General features: G+C 42.2%; 1 protein-coding gene across 1 annotated transcript in view; it reads right to left on the reverse strand.

Annotated features, from left to right (window-relative positions):
• The window catches only part of PLCXD3 (phosphatidylinositol specific phospholipase C X domain containing 3), a gene marked incomplete at its 5' end in the record, with an annotated part of 62,904 nt that overhangs the window by 36,036 nt on the left and 12,122 nt on the right, over positions 1-14,746 (reverse strand). The window contains one exon of the mRNA XM_006033465.3: positions 8,715-9,423. Coding sequence (XP_006033527.1) covers positions 8,715-9,423 — 709 coding nt within the window. The remainder of the gene's footprint in view (positions 1-8,714; positions 9,424-14,746) is intronic.

Consider the following 14,746-nt stretch of genomic DNA (forward strand, 5'->3'; position numbering starts at 1 on the left):
TGGTGAGCCATGGGGGCTTTTGCGCCCTCTTGCCCCCTTTGACCCTTGTTGGGATTACCTCCCTTTGGACTTGGAGGATCGTCTCCTTAAGGAACGACCACTCTTCTTGGACACCCGACTCCCTTCCCCTCTGGGACCTCAGTCCCTCCCCAACTATTCTCCTTACCTCACTGAAGTCCACCCTCTTGAAGTCCAGGGCTGCTGCCTTGCTGCAGGCTTTTGCCACCTTGTGCTGGATGGTGAATTCCAGCAGGCGATGATCGCTGTTGCCCAGGTGGTCGAGCACCCACAGCCCCGCCACGAGGTCGTCGCTTGTGGCCAGCACCAGATTCAACAAAGTGTCTCCCCTGGTGGGGTTGTGGACCTCCTGGGTTAGATGGAGGCCCTGTATCTCGGCTAGGTACCTACGTGACTTGGCTGACTGCTCTTCCCAGCAGATGTCTGGAAAGTTCAGGTCCCCCATGATCACCACATCTTTTGACCTAGTTACCTCCATGAGCTGACTTAAGAATTCCCGGTCTAGCTCTTCCCCTTGGTTGGGTGATCTGTAGTAGACCCCCACCGTTAAGTCCCTTTCCCCTTGACTTCCTTGTATTCTAACCCAGAGCACTTCAGTGTGCCCCTCATCTGACCTTGTGCTACTCGTTGAGGATGTGTATTCCTCCTTGATGTAGAATGCCACACCCCCACCTTTCCTCCCTGTCCTGTCCCTCCTATACAGCTATAGCCCTTGATATTCACCGTCCAGTTGTGCGTTGGGTCCCACCATGTTTCTGTGAGCCCCACTATGTCTGGCTTGGTGTCAGCTAGCAGGAGGGTTAAGTTCCTCCTGCTTGTTCCCCATACTACAAGCGTTTGTGTAGAGGCATTTGAGGCCTCCTGAAGATGTGTGCACTGGCCTCCTAATCTCAGTACTACCCTTGACAAACTTGACAAGCTTTAGTTAAGCACCCTGCCACCATTTTTCTGCATGGGGATGCTGATACATGAGACACTCTGGGCACTTTAATGTGAGTGGCTCTCGGAGCTGAATAATTTGCTGTGGGTGAGTACTAATGCACCAGTGAGAGATCTGGAAGTCATCCTCTGACCTTTTATTAAAGGTTTGTTTGAGCCAGTGTTGAATTCCTTTCGTACTGAAGGATGCCATTATCAGCTATACAAGAAATCCACCTAGAGAATAAATCTTAGTGCTTATCATTTACAGCTTTTCCGTCATGGAAACAACACATTCAGTCGATTAAACTAAGGCAGCCAAGTCAGCAGTGGCTATAAAGAAATGCTATGAGACCACAGCAGGACGATCAGTCCAAGCTCCCATATTAGCGTATAAAGCCATAGTTGTCTCTCAGATCCTATATGGTGCTGAAGTATGGGGCTATGCTGCCAGGAATGATGAGACATACCTCAGAATAAGTTTCTCAGGGCTCTTCTGGGTCTTCTTCCTTCAACTCCTGTATCATTCTTGAGATTCAGGACAGGATTAGATTCTATTTTAACTAATATTATTATTAGAATGGTGGGATTCTAGTTTAAAATCCTGCCTCTTCTACCATCTCGCTTGCTCAAATTGTGCTATATAGAAGCATCAATAATCTTTCCAATCTCCCTGGCTAGCTTTTCTCTCCTGCACTTTCGCATTTTCTGGGATGGGACCTATGTCAAAGACAATAAAAGACTCTTCTCCCCCACAGATAAAGTTTAGGTTTTCCAGAGGTTCCAAGATATTGCTAGGCAGAGTGATTTTGTGGTTTTGATTGCCTCTTTATATATTCTTTGGAAATTAGATTGGGGGAGAGAAAGGTATTTACAGCTGGATCTCAACAATAAATGGTGAACCTCTTTGACTAGACTCAGGACTGAACAGATGCCCACAGCTGTTTCAGCTGGATGTAGACTTTCTATTCCAAGGGCTAAAAGATGTTGCCCACCCTGGCTAGGAGTTTTGGAAGATACTATTCATTATGCTTTAGAATGTCCTCTATATAATGACATAAGGAGAAAGTATTTATCACCGTTCTTGCAGAAATTGACCTACTTCTCAAATTGAGAGAAATTAAGATGGCTCCTCCAGCAAACAGATCCATATTTAGTAAACCATCTTGCAATTTTTGCTTACAAGGCTGAAGCGATCAGAGCTAAACATGCTTTACTGTTGATATGACCGAAAAACTCTCTCACTATATTTGTTTTTTACTGTGTTAATTGTGGACCTATGCAACATTTTTATAGATTCATGATCAGATTTATCAACATATTTGTACTCGATGATATTGATTCTAGGAGTAGGAATAATGCTTTTAGAATTGTTGGCCCTATTTTATTATTATATTTGCATTTCCGTTATTTTTGTTCAAATTTATATTATGGTTTTATGTCTCTTATTTTGTTTTCAGGAGCACAGCTTTCAGCCAGAATCCTTAATAAACTGAATTGAATTAGTGCTTATCTTGTATTCCACAACTGAAAAGAAGTAGGGCCAAACAGTCAATGAACTGTCTCTCATAGCAAACATACAAATCAGCTGGGCGCACCCAGACTGGTGTGCTGATAAATGCATTGATCTTTGAGGCCAGGGCTTGTTGGCATCTATTAGTTGTACGATTTCCATAGTTATCTAGTAACATCAGGCAGATCAAAGAAAGCACAACTGATTTAATGAGCCACTTGCAATTTTGCTGCAGTACCCGCATGTATTGAGGCATGTATGATCTAATATTTGAGATGAATATATGGTACCAACAGGGTAAAACTAAGATGAACAAAAAGTTATTTTTCATAATGAAGAGCATTTACCCCTTATTCCTATCTCCTGTGGTGACAAGTGCTCAGATATTATGGTGATGAAATGGTGTATATAGCTATATAGAAGATAGTTAAGAGAGCAAAATGGTTGCAAAATAAGTATTTCTGCATCTTTTATGTTTGCATAAATCATGTATATACCAGATTTTTAAAAATTCTTAGATATTAACTCTTTGACTATTGATCTCTATAATAATTTCCCTTTGGCACTATAACTAATTTTTTTTTCCTACATATTTAGATACCTAACACGGCTTTTCCTAAACAAGGCTTAACAAAATCTTATTCTTATATTGCACTGCATTAATTTAGTACTGCCCCAAGTTTATGGTGTATAACCATACAGAGTAAAACAAACAAACAAGCTTGAAAGGGGACAACTGTATTGAAATACTTGTATGCTTAGATGCTACGGTGATGGACACCACAGGCACACCTACCAATTATAAGCTGTCATGTAATTTGTAGGATTTCTATTAGGGTTTGTGCTACAACAATTCCTAGTTTCTCTGACTGAAATCCAGGCCCTGTTGTGTGAGGCAACATACACATCTTTGGGGAGAAATGGCTGTCAGTCATGAAGAACTAAATAGTTGTTGCCAACAAAAGAAAGGAAATGTTAAGGATTGGGTCCCTAGCATTGTTTTTAAAACTATGTGTACCAGAATACTGAACCACAGTTCTGGTTTCAAATAAAATAGACAAGTGCCAGCCATTGAAGTCAACAAAATGAGTGGAGAGAGGGAGTCTGTGTGTGTAACACAGGTTTTTACGTTGCTTCTTGGCTGGGTAAATTAACCCACATGGATTGCCATGCTGCAGCACTTAGATAGCTTTCAGTACTGGGCTAGTGCATTTAAAGCTGACCTAGGTATGCTGACAACTCCACTGTGGTCTTCAAGGCAGACAAAGACTCCAGGTGGAAAGGTGGAAGTGTAGAATGCCAATGTGATCAGTAAGTTTGGTCAAACGTTGGTACCATTTATTGCAAACAAACTTTAAAAAGCTCAAGTGTGGTAATGTCTGGATTACAAACACTGTAAGGTTGCACAGCCTGCATCGCAAAGCCTCAAAAATGTCTTAGAGTGGCAGAAGGCAGGACAAAGTTTCACTTTAGAGACTAACTGGTTCAGAGGCATGAGCTTTAGTAGGCAACAGCCTACTCTGTTAGATGCTACGAATGGACTAGGATGAGAAATAGTGACATCTATAGTTACCTCCTATAGGTAATGGGATGCCTCTATATCTACCTCCCTCCAAACTAGGTCTGATCCACAGCCACCAGGGATGGCACCTCTGACTCGATTATCTATTTTATTTATTTATTATGCTTCAGTTTTAATTTCAAAAGGTTCTTAAGGATGCATCTTTGCTTTGGTTGCTAAGGGGGAAGAGTACAGTTTTAGTGTGGTAGGCAAGAATTTAATTGTGTGTGCTACAGGGTGCATTACCCTTAGAGATTAATTTGTAAGTAAAGTGTTGCCTCACAGAAACAACTGGTTGGAGTTGTGCCTTATTTTTCTTTTCTCCCAGTGCAGCAGAACTACCTCAACATTTTTAGGTCCTTTAGGGGACATACCGTATTCTACCCTACATTATTCAACCTCAGAGATAGCAAGGATAAGAGCATGCTTTTCTCCAATGTCATTTACCAGAGATAAAATTGGCAATTTCACTGAAATTAAAAAAAAACAACCCAAAAGTTTGATGAAAAGTGCAAAGCTGTTTCACAACCTTTTTTCAGCTATTCTAAAGCAAGTTGCCTCACTGTCAAGTTAATTCAATAAGCAGAGGAAACGTAATTCATTTGGTGTGTACTGTTTGTTAATCAAAGACTATTTCTTGGCATGTAAATTTTGCATGCCAGAATGTTAAGCATGAAAGCATATTGTTAGTGTTCAAATTTTCTCATCACATCCAAGAAAAAATAATGTGCAATCATGTGAACAATCCTCCTCATTTAACCATTGATGGCAAATGTTGTTGTAAAAAATTCTAAACCACTGAATTTTAAACAGGAAGGAGATTATAAAAAATGGCTTTCTTCCATTTCTGTGCAGCACAGAGGGGCAAGAGGACTGGTGATGTTATAGTTTCTCTTTCTTTGAGTTTATTATCCCAGAGGGAGTTGTGTGTTGTAGCAACAGAAAGGCCCCTAAGCAAATGTTATCAGTAAAAAACAGACCTGGTATATCTGCTACTGAACTGTATATCTTAGGAGGGTCTGAGATGACTTTCCTTTTATCTAGGTTGCCATGGTCCTCCTATGTTGTACATCTGCTATAATGCCAGAGGGAAGGAAAAGAACAAAATCATTTATCATCCCAAAAAGGACTGCTCAGATGCACTTTATAGCTTCTTCTATACTAAGGACTGCTGTACTGCAGTTTGAACAGGCAAAGCCACACCAGGGCAATAGTTGTGGCTGGCATTGCATCGGAGGTAAGGTCTATTGGAAGCAGAGTGGGAAGGGGAGTAGCAGTTTAACTAGTAGTCTCTTTTCTTTTTCTTCCAAGGTCTCAGGAGTGTGGAAGATGTACTAAGGCAGCATCCAGACTGCTATGGCAATGCCCATGTCCAATACAGCACTTTGCAGCGTGCCCACATGTTGCCTGTTGGCTAAGCTTCAAGGTACATTTTGCAATGAATCCCTAAGGGATCAAAATAGAAATAAAAAATGGAACTTATAAAGTTTTACCCTCCTTAAATAATAATAAGGTTGCATAATATTTTGGGGGATGGAGATGAGAAAGAGGCAAAACCAGAGGAGGAATCTGGCCAAAAAGATAGCAGAAACGGACTGTGTACAATCATGAATGATTGAGCACTGTTACTGCTTTTGGGACTCCAGGCAGGTAAGAGGTGAATGACTTGGCAGATCATAAAGATGTCACTGATAGACAGGAGCAATCAGGAAATGCACTAGGACAACATACTACACTTTTAAGATATGTTCCCACATGCAGGGGTGTGTGCTTGCAGAGGCAAATATAGTAGTGGCACAAATTTGTGCCACCATTTTTTGCTGCTGCACAAACCCCTGCATGTGCATTGTGGTGCAGGGCAAACTGTCCCACTTTTGGCAAACTGCCCTTTCCCTGCTTCTCCTGGTTCCTGGCATGCTGGAGGAGCCAGAGTGGAACTAAAGGTGGAAAGACACTCTGGTCAGCAGCCGAAGCATCTCTCTGGAGAACCAAGCCTCCGTGTCTGCCAACGCATGCTCCTGTGACCTACGCCACACTACTTTTTTAACAGCTTTTTTTTCCCCACCCAGATTTTGCTGAGCTGCAAATTTGGAGCACAGGGTATGTTTTAATATGATGGGCATGTGATTTGCAGTGCCAGAAACTGCACATGCCTACTGAATAAATTTAGTATTCATTGGAAAATTTCCTCCCAGTTCTTGTTTGATCCTGCTAGCAAAACCAAAGTGCCCCAGCAATAAAAGCTTTCAAGGTTAAACTACTAATCAGACATGCTACAACTTATCCAAGTACCCAGTGCGTGTGTGTAAACATGTTCACACTATATATAGTACTTGTTAATTTTTATTTATATATATATAAAAACAAGTGAATGTAAAATCAATCAGGATACCACCATACCATAAAATGAACTAGACAGCCATTCACAAAAGGTGGAATAAAGAAGAATAAGGATTAATCAGTTAATAATGATATGTCTAATTAGTTCAGGATAATGACCATTGCCTATATGGGCCAATGCACTAACATTAAGGATGATGTGCTTATAAATGAGTAAAAATCTGCATGCACTGGTGATGGGAAGGATTCTAGACATAGTAATGTTTTTTGTTTCCTTGTATTGCTCATCTATCTATTTTTGAACAGGATCACAGTCATATGAGCAGCAGCTTTGGAATGTATTTTATATTCACTTTCAAAGCAGTTATCACAGTAAATTCAGTGCGATTTACTCTGTATATCTCAAATGTACTCCCAAAGGATATATCTAACTGCACTCTATTTTAGCATTAACTAATGAAATTTTATCACCACATACTATTCCTGGCAGGTAATATGTCACAGGCCTGGGAACATCTTGAAATTCCATTTCTTTTGCAGCTGTTATAAGAGTAATTGAACAAGGGGGGAGAATAAATCTTTTAGACCAGATTTCATTTCTCTTGTGGATTCTGTGAAAATCTCCATCATAACTTAGAGATGGTCATCAGATAGTCCTGCCCAAGAATCTACTCATATTTCATATAAGTTCATTAGTAATGGACTCAGGTTTCAAGTACAAATTTGCTGCTCGGAGCCCAGAGGTTCAAATTATTCAAATCAGCCAAACATCACATCATGAATCTACTTATGCCTTTTCCCCCTCCTCAGTTGCTCTAAAACTCTTGTATGTAGAGGAAAAGGGGGATTCTTGTTGTGCTTTTCAAAATATAGATATCACAATTTTCAAAAATTCTTGCAATTGCAAGGGAGAAAGCTTGGGAGCCACTGGCAGCTTGTCAGTTGTGTTATTTTAAAATTAAAAAGAGCTTAAGATTTTTTCAGTAAAAGCTAACACCTAAAATAAATTAGATGATTGCTCAACTCTAATAACCAAATAACAAGCTTCAGCAAAGAAAGGAGGGTACTATCCAGACATTCAGCAAGAGATGATCCCTGTGCAGGGAGCCTGTGAACACACTAATCCATAGAGCAATGACAATGCATTAAGTTCGCCCAAGAGGCAAGAATTTTTAGCAGTACCTTCTATTGGACAAACTGGATAGTTTTGAGAGCTGTTGAACAAGCTTTTGGGCATTCAGTGCCCTTCCTCAGGGCATTAAGCTGTCCAAGCATTTCTGCAGTCAGTTTCAACTGACCTAAACTTTTGGCTACTTTATCCTCTTGTCTGAAGTTTGTGTTACCCCTTCCCCCAGTCAGCTGTGGTCTTAGAAAGCTGTCATAAAAACAATTGAGCTCTTTTCAAGAATGAGGTAGGATCTGGGCTAAAGGAAGGAGGATGTAGGGAGAAGTAATGTCACATTGCCATGCCATTCGCTGTATCCAGGCAGATTTACATGTTTTCAGAGACTACAGAACTTTAACAGGCCGCTACACCCTACTGTAACGTTTTAAAAAATCTGTGACATTTATTAGAAGAGATCCTGCACCTTAGTAGTAACACAATGGGAAATCTGAAATTTGGTGGGGATATATCACACAAGAGATATGCCTTTAAGTCATTTGTGAACACTGACTGTAATATGTCACAGTCAGACAGGTTCAAATAATATACTTTTTGTATGGATACTGATGCTTGTAATACAAGAGTTAGTAGCCCAACGACATTACAATTACTCTGCACAACTATGATGACTCTCCAGAAGAAGTCTTGCCTCCTTCTATGATGAGTGTGGGATTTGGGAGGGAGGGGGATGGGGGAGGAGGCACATTTGATATAGTACATGAAAATAAACAGAGGATTCTTATGTCCTATCATAGAGTGTGTGAAAGGAAGGAGATATGGCATCATCTGACTAAGTGCAATAACCATTTCTCCAGTAGCTGAAACCAATGCTTGCATAGAAACCTGTCCTCTGGCTGAATTATTGCAGAGACTTGCTCATTTCTAAAAGCTATATTTTTCTGAATAAAAATTAGAGTGTTACAGGGTAAAATAAATGAACAATATTTAGAAAAAGCCAAGACATCGTTTAAGCTTTAATACCGACTTTCCCTCAAGATGGAAAAAACCCTTCTCGCCTTTCCACTGCTTTTCCATTAAACACTTTAAGCCTGCCCTTGAGCTCTGACCTTAATTCATCACAGAAGAGAACAAAAAATGCATCTGCTAAATCTTCCCTAATAAGGATTATAAAAGCAGTGTTAATGGCGCACAGACAGAGCACAATCATTTTGAATGCACATTGCCATCCAGACACTTACCTTTCTGTGATGGTTTCTCTGAGACCACTGGCAACCCCTTTTACCACAGTACTAGCTTTCGGGGTCAAAACCACTTGAGATATGAAAAAAGAGCCCTTCTTTCTTCTCTCAGTGATTGACGCCTGGAGAAACTGAATCAGTTTTTCTGGATCTGTTGTGTTTGCCCAAGGAGCTGGCATCATCTGACCTGGCCAAAGAAATGGTACCTCAAGAGCCACTGGACTGTGATAAAACACCAACACTTGGTATTCCTTTTCCCACAGGTACTGGAGACTTACTTCATGGGCAAATATAGCTGGGCACATTTTAATTCCAAAGGTGTCTTTGAGCATTTGGACCAGGTTTTCATGGTGGTATTTCTGCATCCCATAGAAATGATTGAAGTCCAAGAAGACTACTTCTTTGGGGTGGTCAGTGAGAAATGCATTGATTTCTTCAAGGCCCTCATTGACTTTAGCACTGAATAAACCATGAGCAAAATAAAGCTCATTGTCAGGGTCTCTGGGTTTAGTGGAAATTCTGAGATCAAAATATCGTATGCCTGCTCCCAGCTGGCTAGTAAAGTTCATCGTTTGTGTTGCCAACCACTTTCTCATCAACTTTTTTGCCACAGTTCCAAATACAGAGACAAAATTCTGGACAGTTTCTGGTTGTTCAGGTCCAACTGGAGAGGCTTCATCGATATAGAAGCTAAAGGAGTCATGAGACCCTAAAAACATAAAGCAAAATCAGTGTTTTATTAACATATATGACTAAGTTCATTCTCTGAAACACTCTAAAACAATCCATATACCATATACAACTGCTTATCACCAATACACCACGGTATATTGATGTATACTTGGCATCAATAGTCACGCTTCTGGCACTGCTGTTATAGCTGAATTAAAGGAATATCTGTTTCATGAACTACTTGTGTATTCCCTTACTCTCATAAGTAGTTCTTACTAAATCTGTCTCATTAAAAAGCGCAAGTGCCTCAGTAACTCAAAACAGGCTTCTAAAATTACTTAACTGCTTTCGAACATTATACTCCAAAATCTTTGTATTCACCTGAGGAACAGCATAAGAATGAGAATTTGATAGCTGAAAAGTTATTGTGTTCCCCTACTGAGAATAAGGAAAATCTATTGTATATTCTGAACAGCGATGAATTATTGTACCTGCTTATCAGCAGGGGTTAATTACATTATAGCTTTATAATACAAATAGGTAACTCAGAAAAAATACAATAATAAAAAGAAAATCTGTACACAAAAAAATTGGTGTTCAAGGCCTGTCCCAGTTAGCAATATTCACAATTATTTTTTTCCTGTGTTTGAAAAACTGCAAACAGCAAAAGTTAAGAGTTTTAACACTAGCTAATACGTCTTCATTAAGTGAACTATATCTTTCCTTGTAAGGAGATGGAGCTAATCTAGTATTTTTTCCCCAGCCTTACCTATCATTTTTGTATATTTTTGTGTAATTTGGGGCGAGTTTTTACCTTGGAAACCTTCCCTGCTGCCCTACTGCATCCATTGTCTTGACTGGGAGGGGTATATAGAATGCAATCTCTTTCAAGTCCATGGGACTTTTGTTCCTAGAATAGGCTTCAACACTACACTCTAAGGCTAGGTATAGACATTACATTTTTACTAGTATAAGTGATCAGAAACCAGTCTATATCTGTAACAGAACAGAAGTTCAGCACACATAGATTGGTTTAAAAATGGAGGAACCTGGTCTAAGATTTGCCCCCTCCCTCCACCTTCCAAGGGATGAATATGCTTCCAAGGGATGAATATGTTTGCTACCAATCTAAAATATGGTGCTTATAGAAAAAACACATAACTTAGGTGGATTCCACCTCAGGCTTTTTGAGTGTCTGTACCTAGCCTTTGTAACTTAGATTTCTAACCTAAAAGCAAAGGATTTGTGAAATAACCAAAATGAGAATCAGTGAGACTTAAGTCTGTCTTACATAGGTGCTTTTGAAAACTGGTTTTCTAAGCATGTGGTAAAGTATATCATGTTAAGGAAGCTCCCTCTAGTTGCTGGTTTCTAGATGTCATGCCTTCTTAACTAAAGCATGATGAACTTTTCATATGGCAATGACAGATGATAAGTTCTGTTCTTTAACCTGGCTTTAGACTGAAAGCCATTGTGGCCCAGCTCCAGCTAGGGGTTGAATTCAACTTGGTTTAATCCAAAGAATATCAATTTACTAACAAAAAAGTCATCACAAACCACCTCCCTAAACATCCCCAAATTATCTCTTATTGTCTTAATTGCTTCCCCCAGCTGCATAATATTAAGTATTAGATCAGTTTCCAAATGTAATTATGCTTTAATCTAGGAAATGTTGCTGTGACACCATATTCCTTGCAGAGTCCTGGGAAATCATGGAAATTTGTATGATTTCATAATGATATCCCAGGTAACTTGCATATGACATTTTAATGTTAGATCAAATAGGTACAGTACACAAAATTAGAGCTATGACTTGAGTTTCAAAGTATTACAGGGAAAATCAATGGACTGCATTAAATGATCTGCTCAGCCTAACATGTATTAATATAACATTCAGGGTAAATCCACTCTTGTATAAGGCCAGATATAAGTTATTGATATGAGTATGCCTACATTTACTATGTGGATTTTTAAACTAAGATGGATTTTAGAAGGATCCTGTTAGAGAATAAGGCTATGTCCAACAGTAACAGATTACAATGCCAAATATCATCAAAGCTGTACACAACACTCACAGACCAATGGCCTACTTTGTCTGGTAAGTGATGCTTCAGAGACCGTTATAAAACCTGTTACACATCTTGTCAATATACAATACTGTCAATCTGTGTGTAGATGAAGCGAGGGGGGAGTGTGCATGACACTTTAAAGTGGGCTAAATGCTTTTGTGCCACTTTAATGGTGTTGGTGCTTGCACGCCTTGGCAGCATATTGCACATTATTTCCAACCGCTGTAGCAAATTTGGCAGTGTAATGCACCTTAAATGACTTGGGACACAGCAAACTAAAACTCCTCTGAGAAGTTTTAGTTTGCTGCCCTACAGCCACAGAGCAAAGCACTGGGCTCCATGCAGCTCTGCAGGAAGCCCTGCAGGCAGCCTGGCAGCAGCCCAGGAAAGCAGGCTCCACCCAAGAAAAGCAGTGAGCCTGATCTTTTAATTTTTTTCCCCCCTGGAGCCTGCCTGCCTGAGCTGCGCAGGGGCCCCTCTGTAGCTGCGGTGCCCCCTGGGACCACCCGAGCCAAGGTGCCCCCTGGGACCACCCGAGCCAGGTGCCTGCGGGCGAGTGCTGCCTGAGGAGAGGGACCGCCGCTGCTGTGGAGGGAAACAACAGCCAAAGGACCACTCTGCCCGCCAGCAACTGCCCTCCCCTCCCCACCGGAGAGGCAGGTAAATCAGCGGGGTATGTGCATAACACGGGGGTTTAATCAGCCCTAACTTGAAACGGTGTTTTTTAAAACCCACTGCTTCAATTTAGGGTCCCTGTTTCACCTACACACTCCAAAAGTTCCAAAGCTAAGAACAATGGTACAGAAGTCTTACAGCAGATAATTAAGTTTACCAGCTTGTCAATATACAGAATTTAACTATTGATAAAGCAAACAACAGACAACACAATGGAAAGGAAGAAATTTATTTGTAGTTGAGAAATTACCGAACATTTACAACCAGGATAGTAAAGAAGGACCTGTGTATTTGCTGTGTCTTCATACCAGAGTCTGAAGAACTAGGATACTTGCTGGGGAGAGGCACCAGAAAAAGATAAAGCAAGGAGAGAGAGAGAGAGAGAGTGGGTCATGCTCTGCTAACTGGACAAGAAGGAGCTATTAAAAGGTATCAAAAGATAGTGTAGACAGACTTCAGATATTTGAATTGTTGACTGACACTGAGCACTAAGAAATATGATAATTTTAAAATGCATCCGGATTAGAAATTATAACAACCAGAAAACAACTTCCTGACACATGAGACCACTGATCTGAGGTAGTTTCTGTGCTCTTATTTGTATTATAGTGCTCATATCTCCCAAACAACTTTAGGGACCTTTGTATGGATACTGTGTACTTACCATAAGACAGTGATTGTCAACCAGGGGTACACGTACCCCTAGGGGTACTTAAAAAGGTTGTACAGGGTATGGGGGAGGGTTCTGCCACTGCGCATACCCCAGGGGAAGCCCAGGGGGGCATGTGGCCCCCCTTCTATGTGTGGGGCAGAGGTGGCTGCCGCTGTGCACTGGGCTTTGTGCACTACTGCAGCTGCCCTGGGAGTCGTACGACGTCATGTGCCTGCCGGCACTGGGCTACACCATGCCCCCTGCCTGCCCAGCAGCAGGACACATGTGGCGTCACACCACTCCCGGGGCAGCTGCAGTGGTGCACAAAGCCCAGGGCACAGCAGCTGCCATCTCTGCCCCGCGCACAGATCAGGGGGGCATATGTCCCCCAGGCCTCCACTGGGGTGTGCACAGTGGCAGGAGCCGCTCACCTGGACATGCTGCCTGGGCTCCGACTGCCCCACGACCTGGCCCAGCCAGGGCCCCATTCACCCCAGCCCCTGCACCTGTCTGTGCCCCACTCCCTCCCTCACTGCAGGGGCCTCGATCTGTCTTTTCCCTCCTCCACAGACTTACCTGCTGGGGAGGTGGCAGGTATGTGTGCATGTGCTCAGCCCCCGCAAATAATTTTAATATACAGGGGTACATGAGCTGAAACTGAGACAGAAGGGGTACACTTGTTAAAATAGGCCGAAAACCCCATAAGAGACAGCGTCTGCTCCAAAAAGAGACTAAGTCAGGGGTAAGGCACACAGGGGTGAACCAACTTGTGGAAACCTGCAAGCCATGGGGGGCCAGCACTACAGCACAGGTAAGCAACGAGAAGGTAAGAAATAAGGGGCCCCTTGGGACTCGGAGCAGGGGGGCAGCAAAGGCACCAGTCGCAGGGCTCAAGTGCCTATATACTAATGTTAGGAGCATGGGGAACAAGCAGAATGAACTAGCGCTCCTGCTTTCACAAAACACCTATGACTTAGTAGGGCTAACAGAAACCTGGTGGGATTCGTCCCACAACTGGGCGGTACATATTGAGGGTTATAGATTGTACAGAAAGGACAGGGTGGGGAAAAAAGGGGGAGGGGTTGCGCTCTATGTCAATGAGCAATATACATCAACCCTCATCAAGACGGAATCAAAGGATGAGGAAGTAGAAGGATGGTGGGTTAGGCTACATGGGGGGCAAGGAGAAAGGGATTTGGTGGTAAACTACCCAGACATAACTACCGCCTCTTCTACCCGGTTTTTGGTGAGACTACAGTCTCACCAAAAACCTCTACTCTCTCCTTTTTTACCGGATTTGGTGGTAAACTACCCGGACATAACTACCCGGACATCTGCTGGGAGATGCAGACGGCAAAGTCCCACCGTTCACGCAGGTTTCTAACCTGTGTACAGGACCTCCACCTGACACAGGAGGTACACGGTCCCGCTAAGGGAAATGCCATACTGGATCTGGTATTAGCAACGGGGGATGACGTGGTAGGGGTCCTACAGATCGGTAGCCATCTTGGGGACAATGATCACCCAATAATAGAATTCACCATAAGACGTTGAGTGGGTAAGGTAACTAGTAGGGTGAAAGTGCTAGACTTTAGGAAAGCTGATTTCAATGAACTCAGGCGATTAGTCAAGGACGCACTGCAGAGTAGGAGTTTTGAAGTGATGGGAGCCCAAGAAGGGTGGCTGTGCCTTAAAGAAACGATCCTTTGGGCACAAAGCGAGACAATCCCCGAGAGAGGCAAAAGGGGTAAAGGGGCCAGGAGGCTTCCCTGGCTGACCACAGAAATCCAGGGCAGCCTAAGGGCCAAAAGGGGAGCACATAAAAAGTGGAAACAGGGAGAGATCACCAAAGATGAATATACCTCCTCTGCTCGTGCTTGTAGGGAGGCAGTTAGACGGGCCAAAGCCACCATGGAGCTGAGGATGGCATCCCAAGTAAAGGACAACAAGAAATTGTTTTTTAG

Source organism: Alligator sinensis, unplaced genomic scaffold (genome assembly GCF_000455745.1).
Source record: "Alligator sinensis unplaced genomic scaffold, ASM45574v1 scaffold667_1, whole genome shotgun sequence".
Classification (NCBI taxonomy): Eukaryota; Metazoa; Chordata; order Crocodylia; family Alligatoridae; genus Alligator; species Alligator sinensis.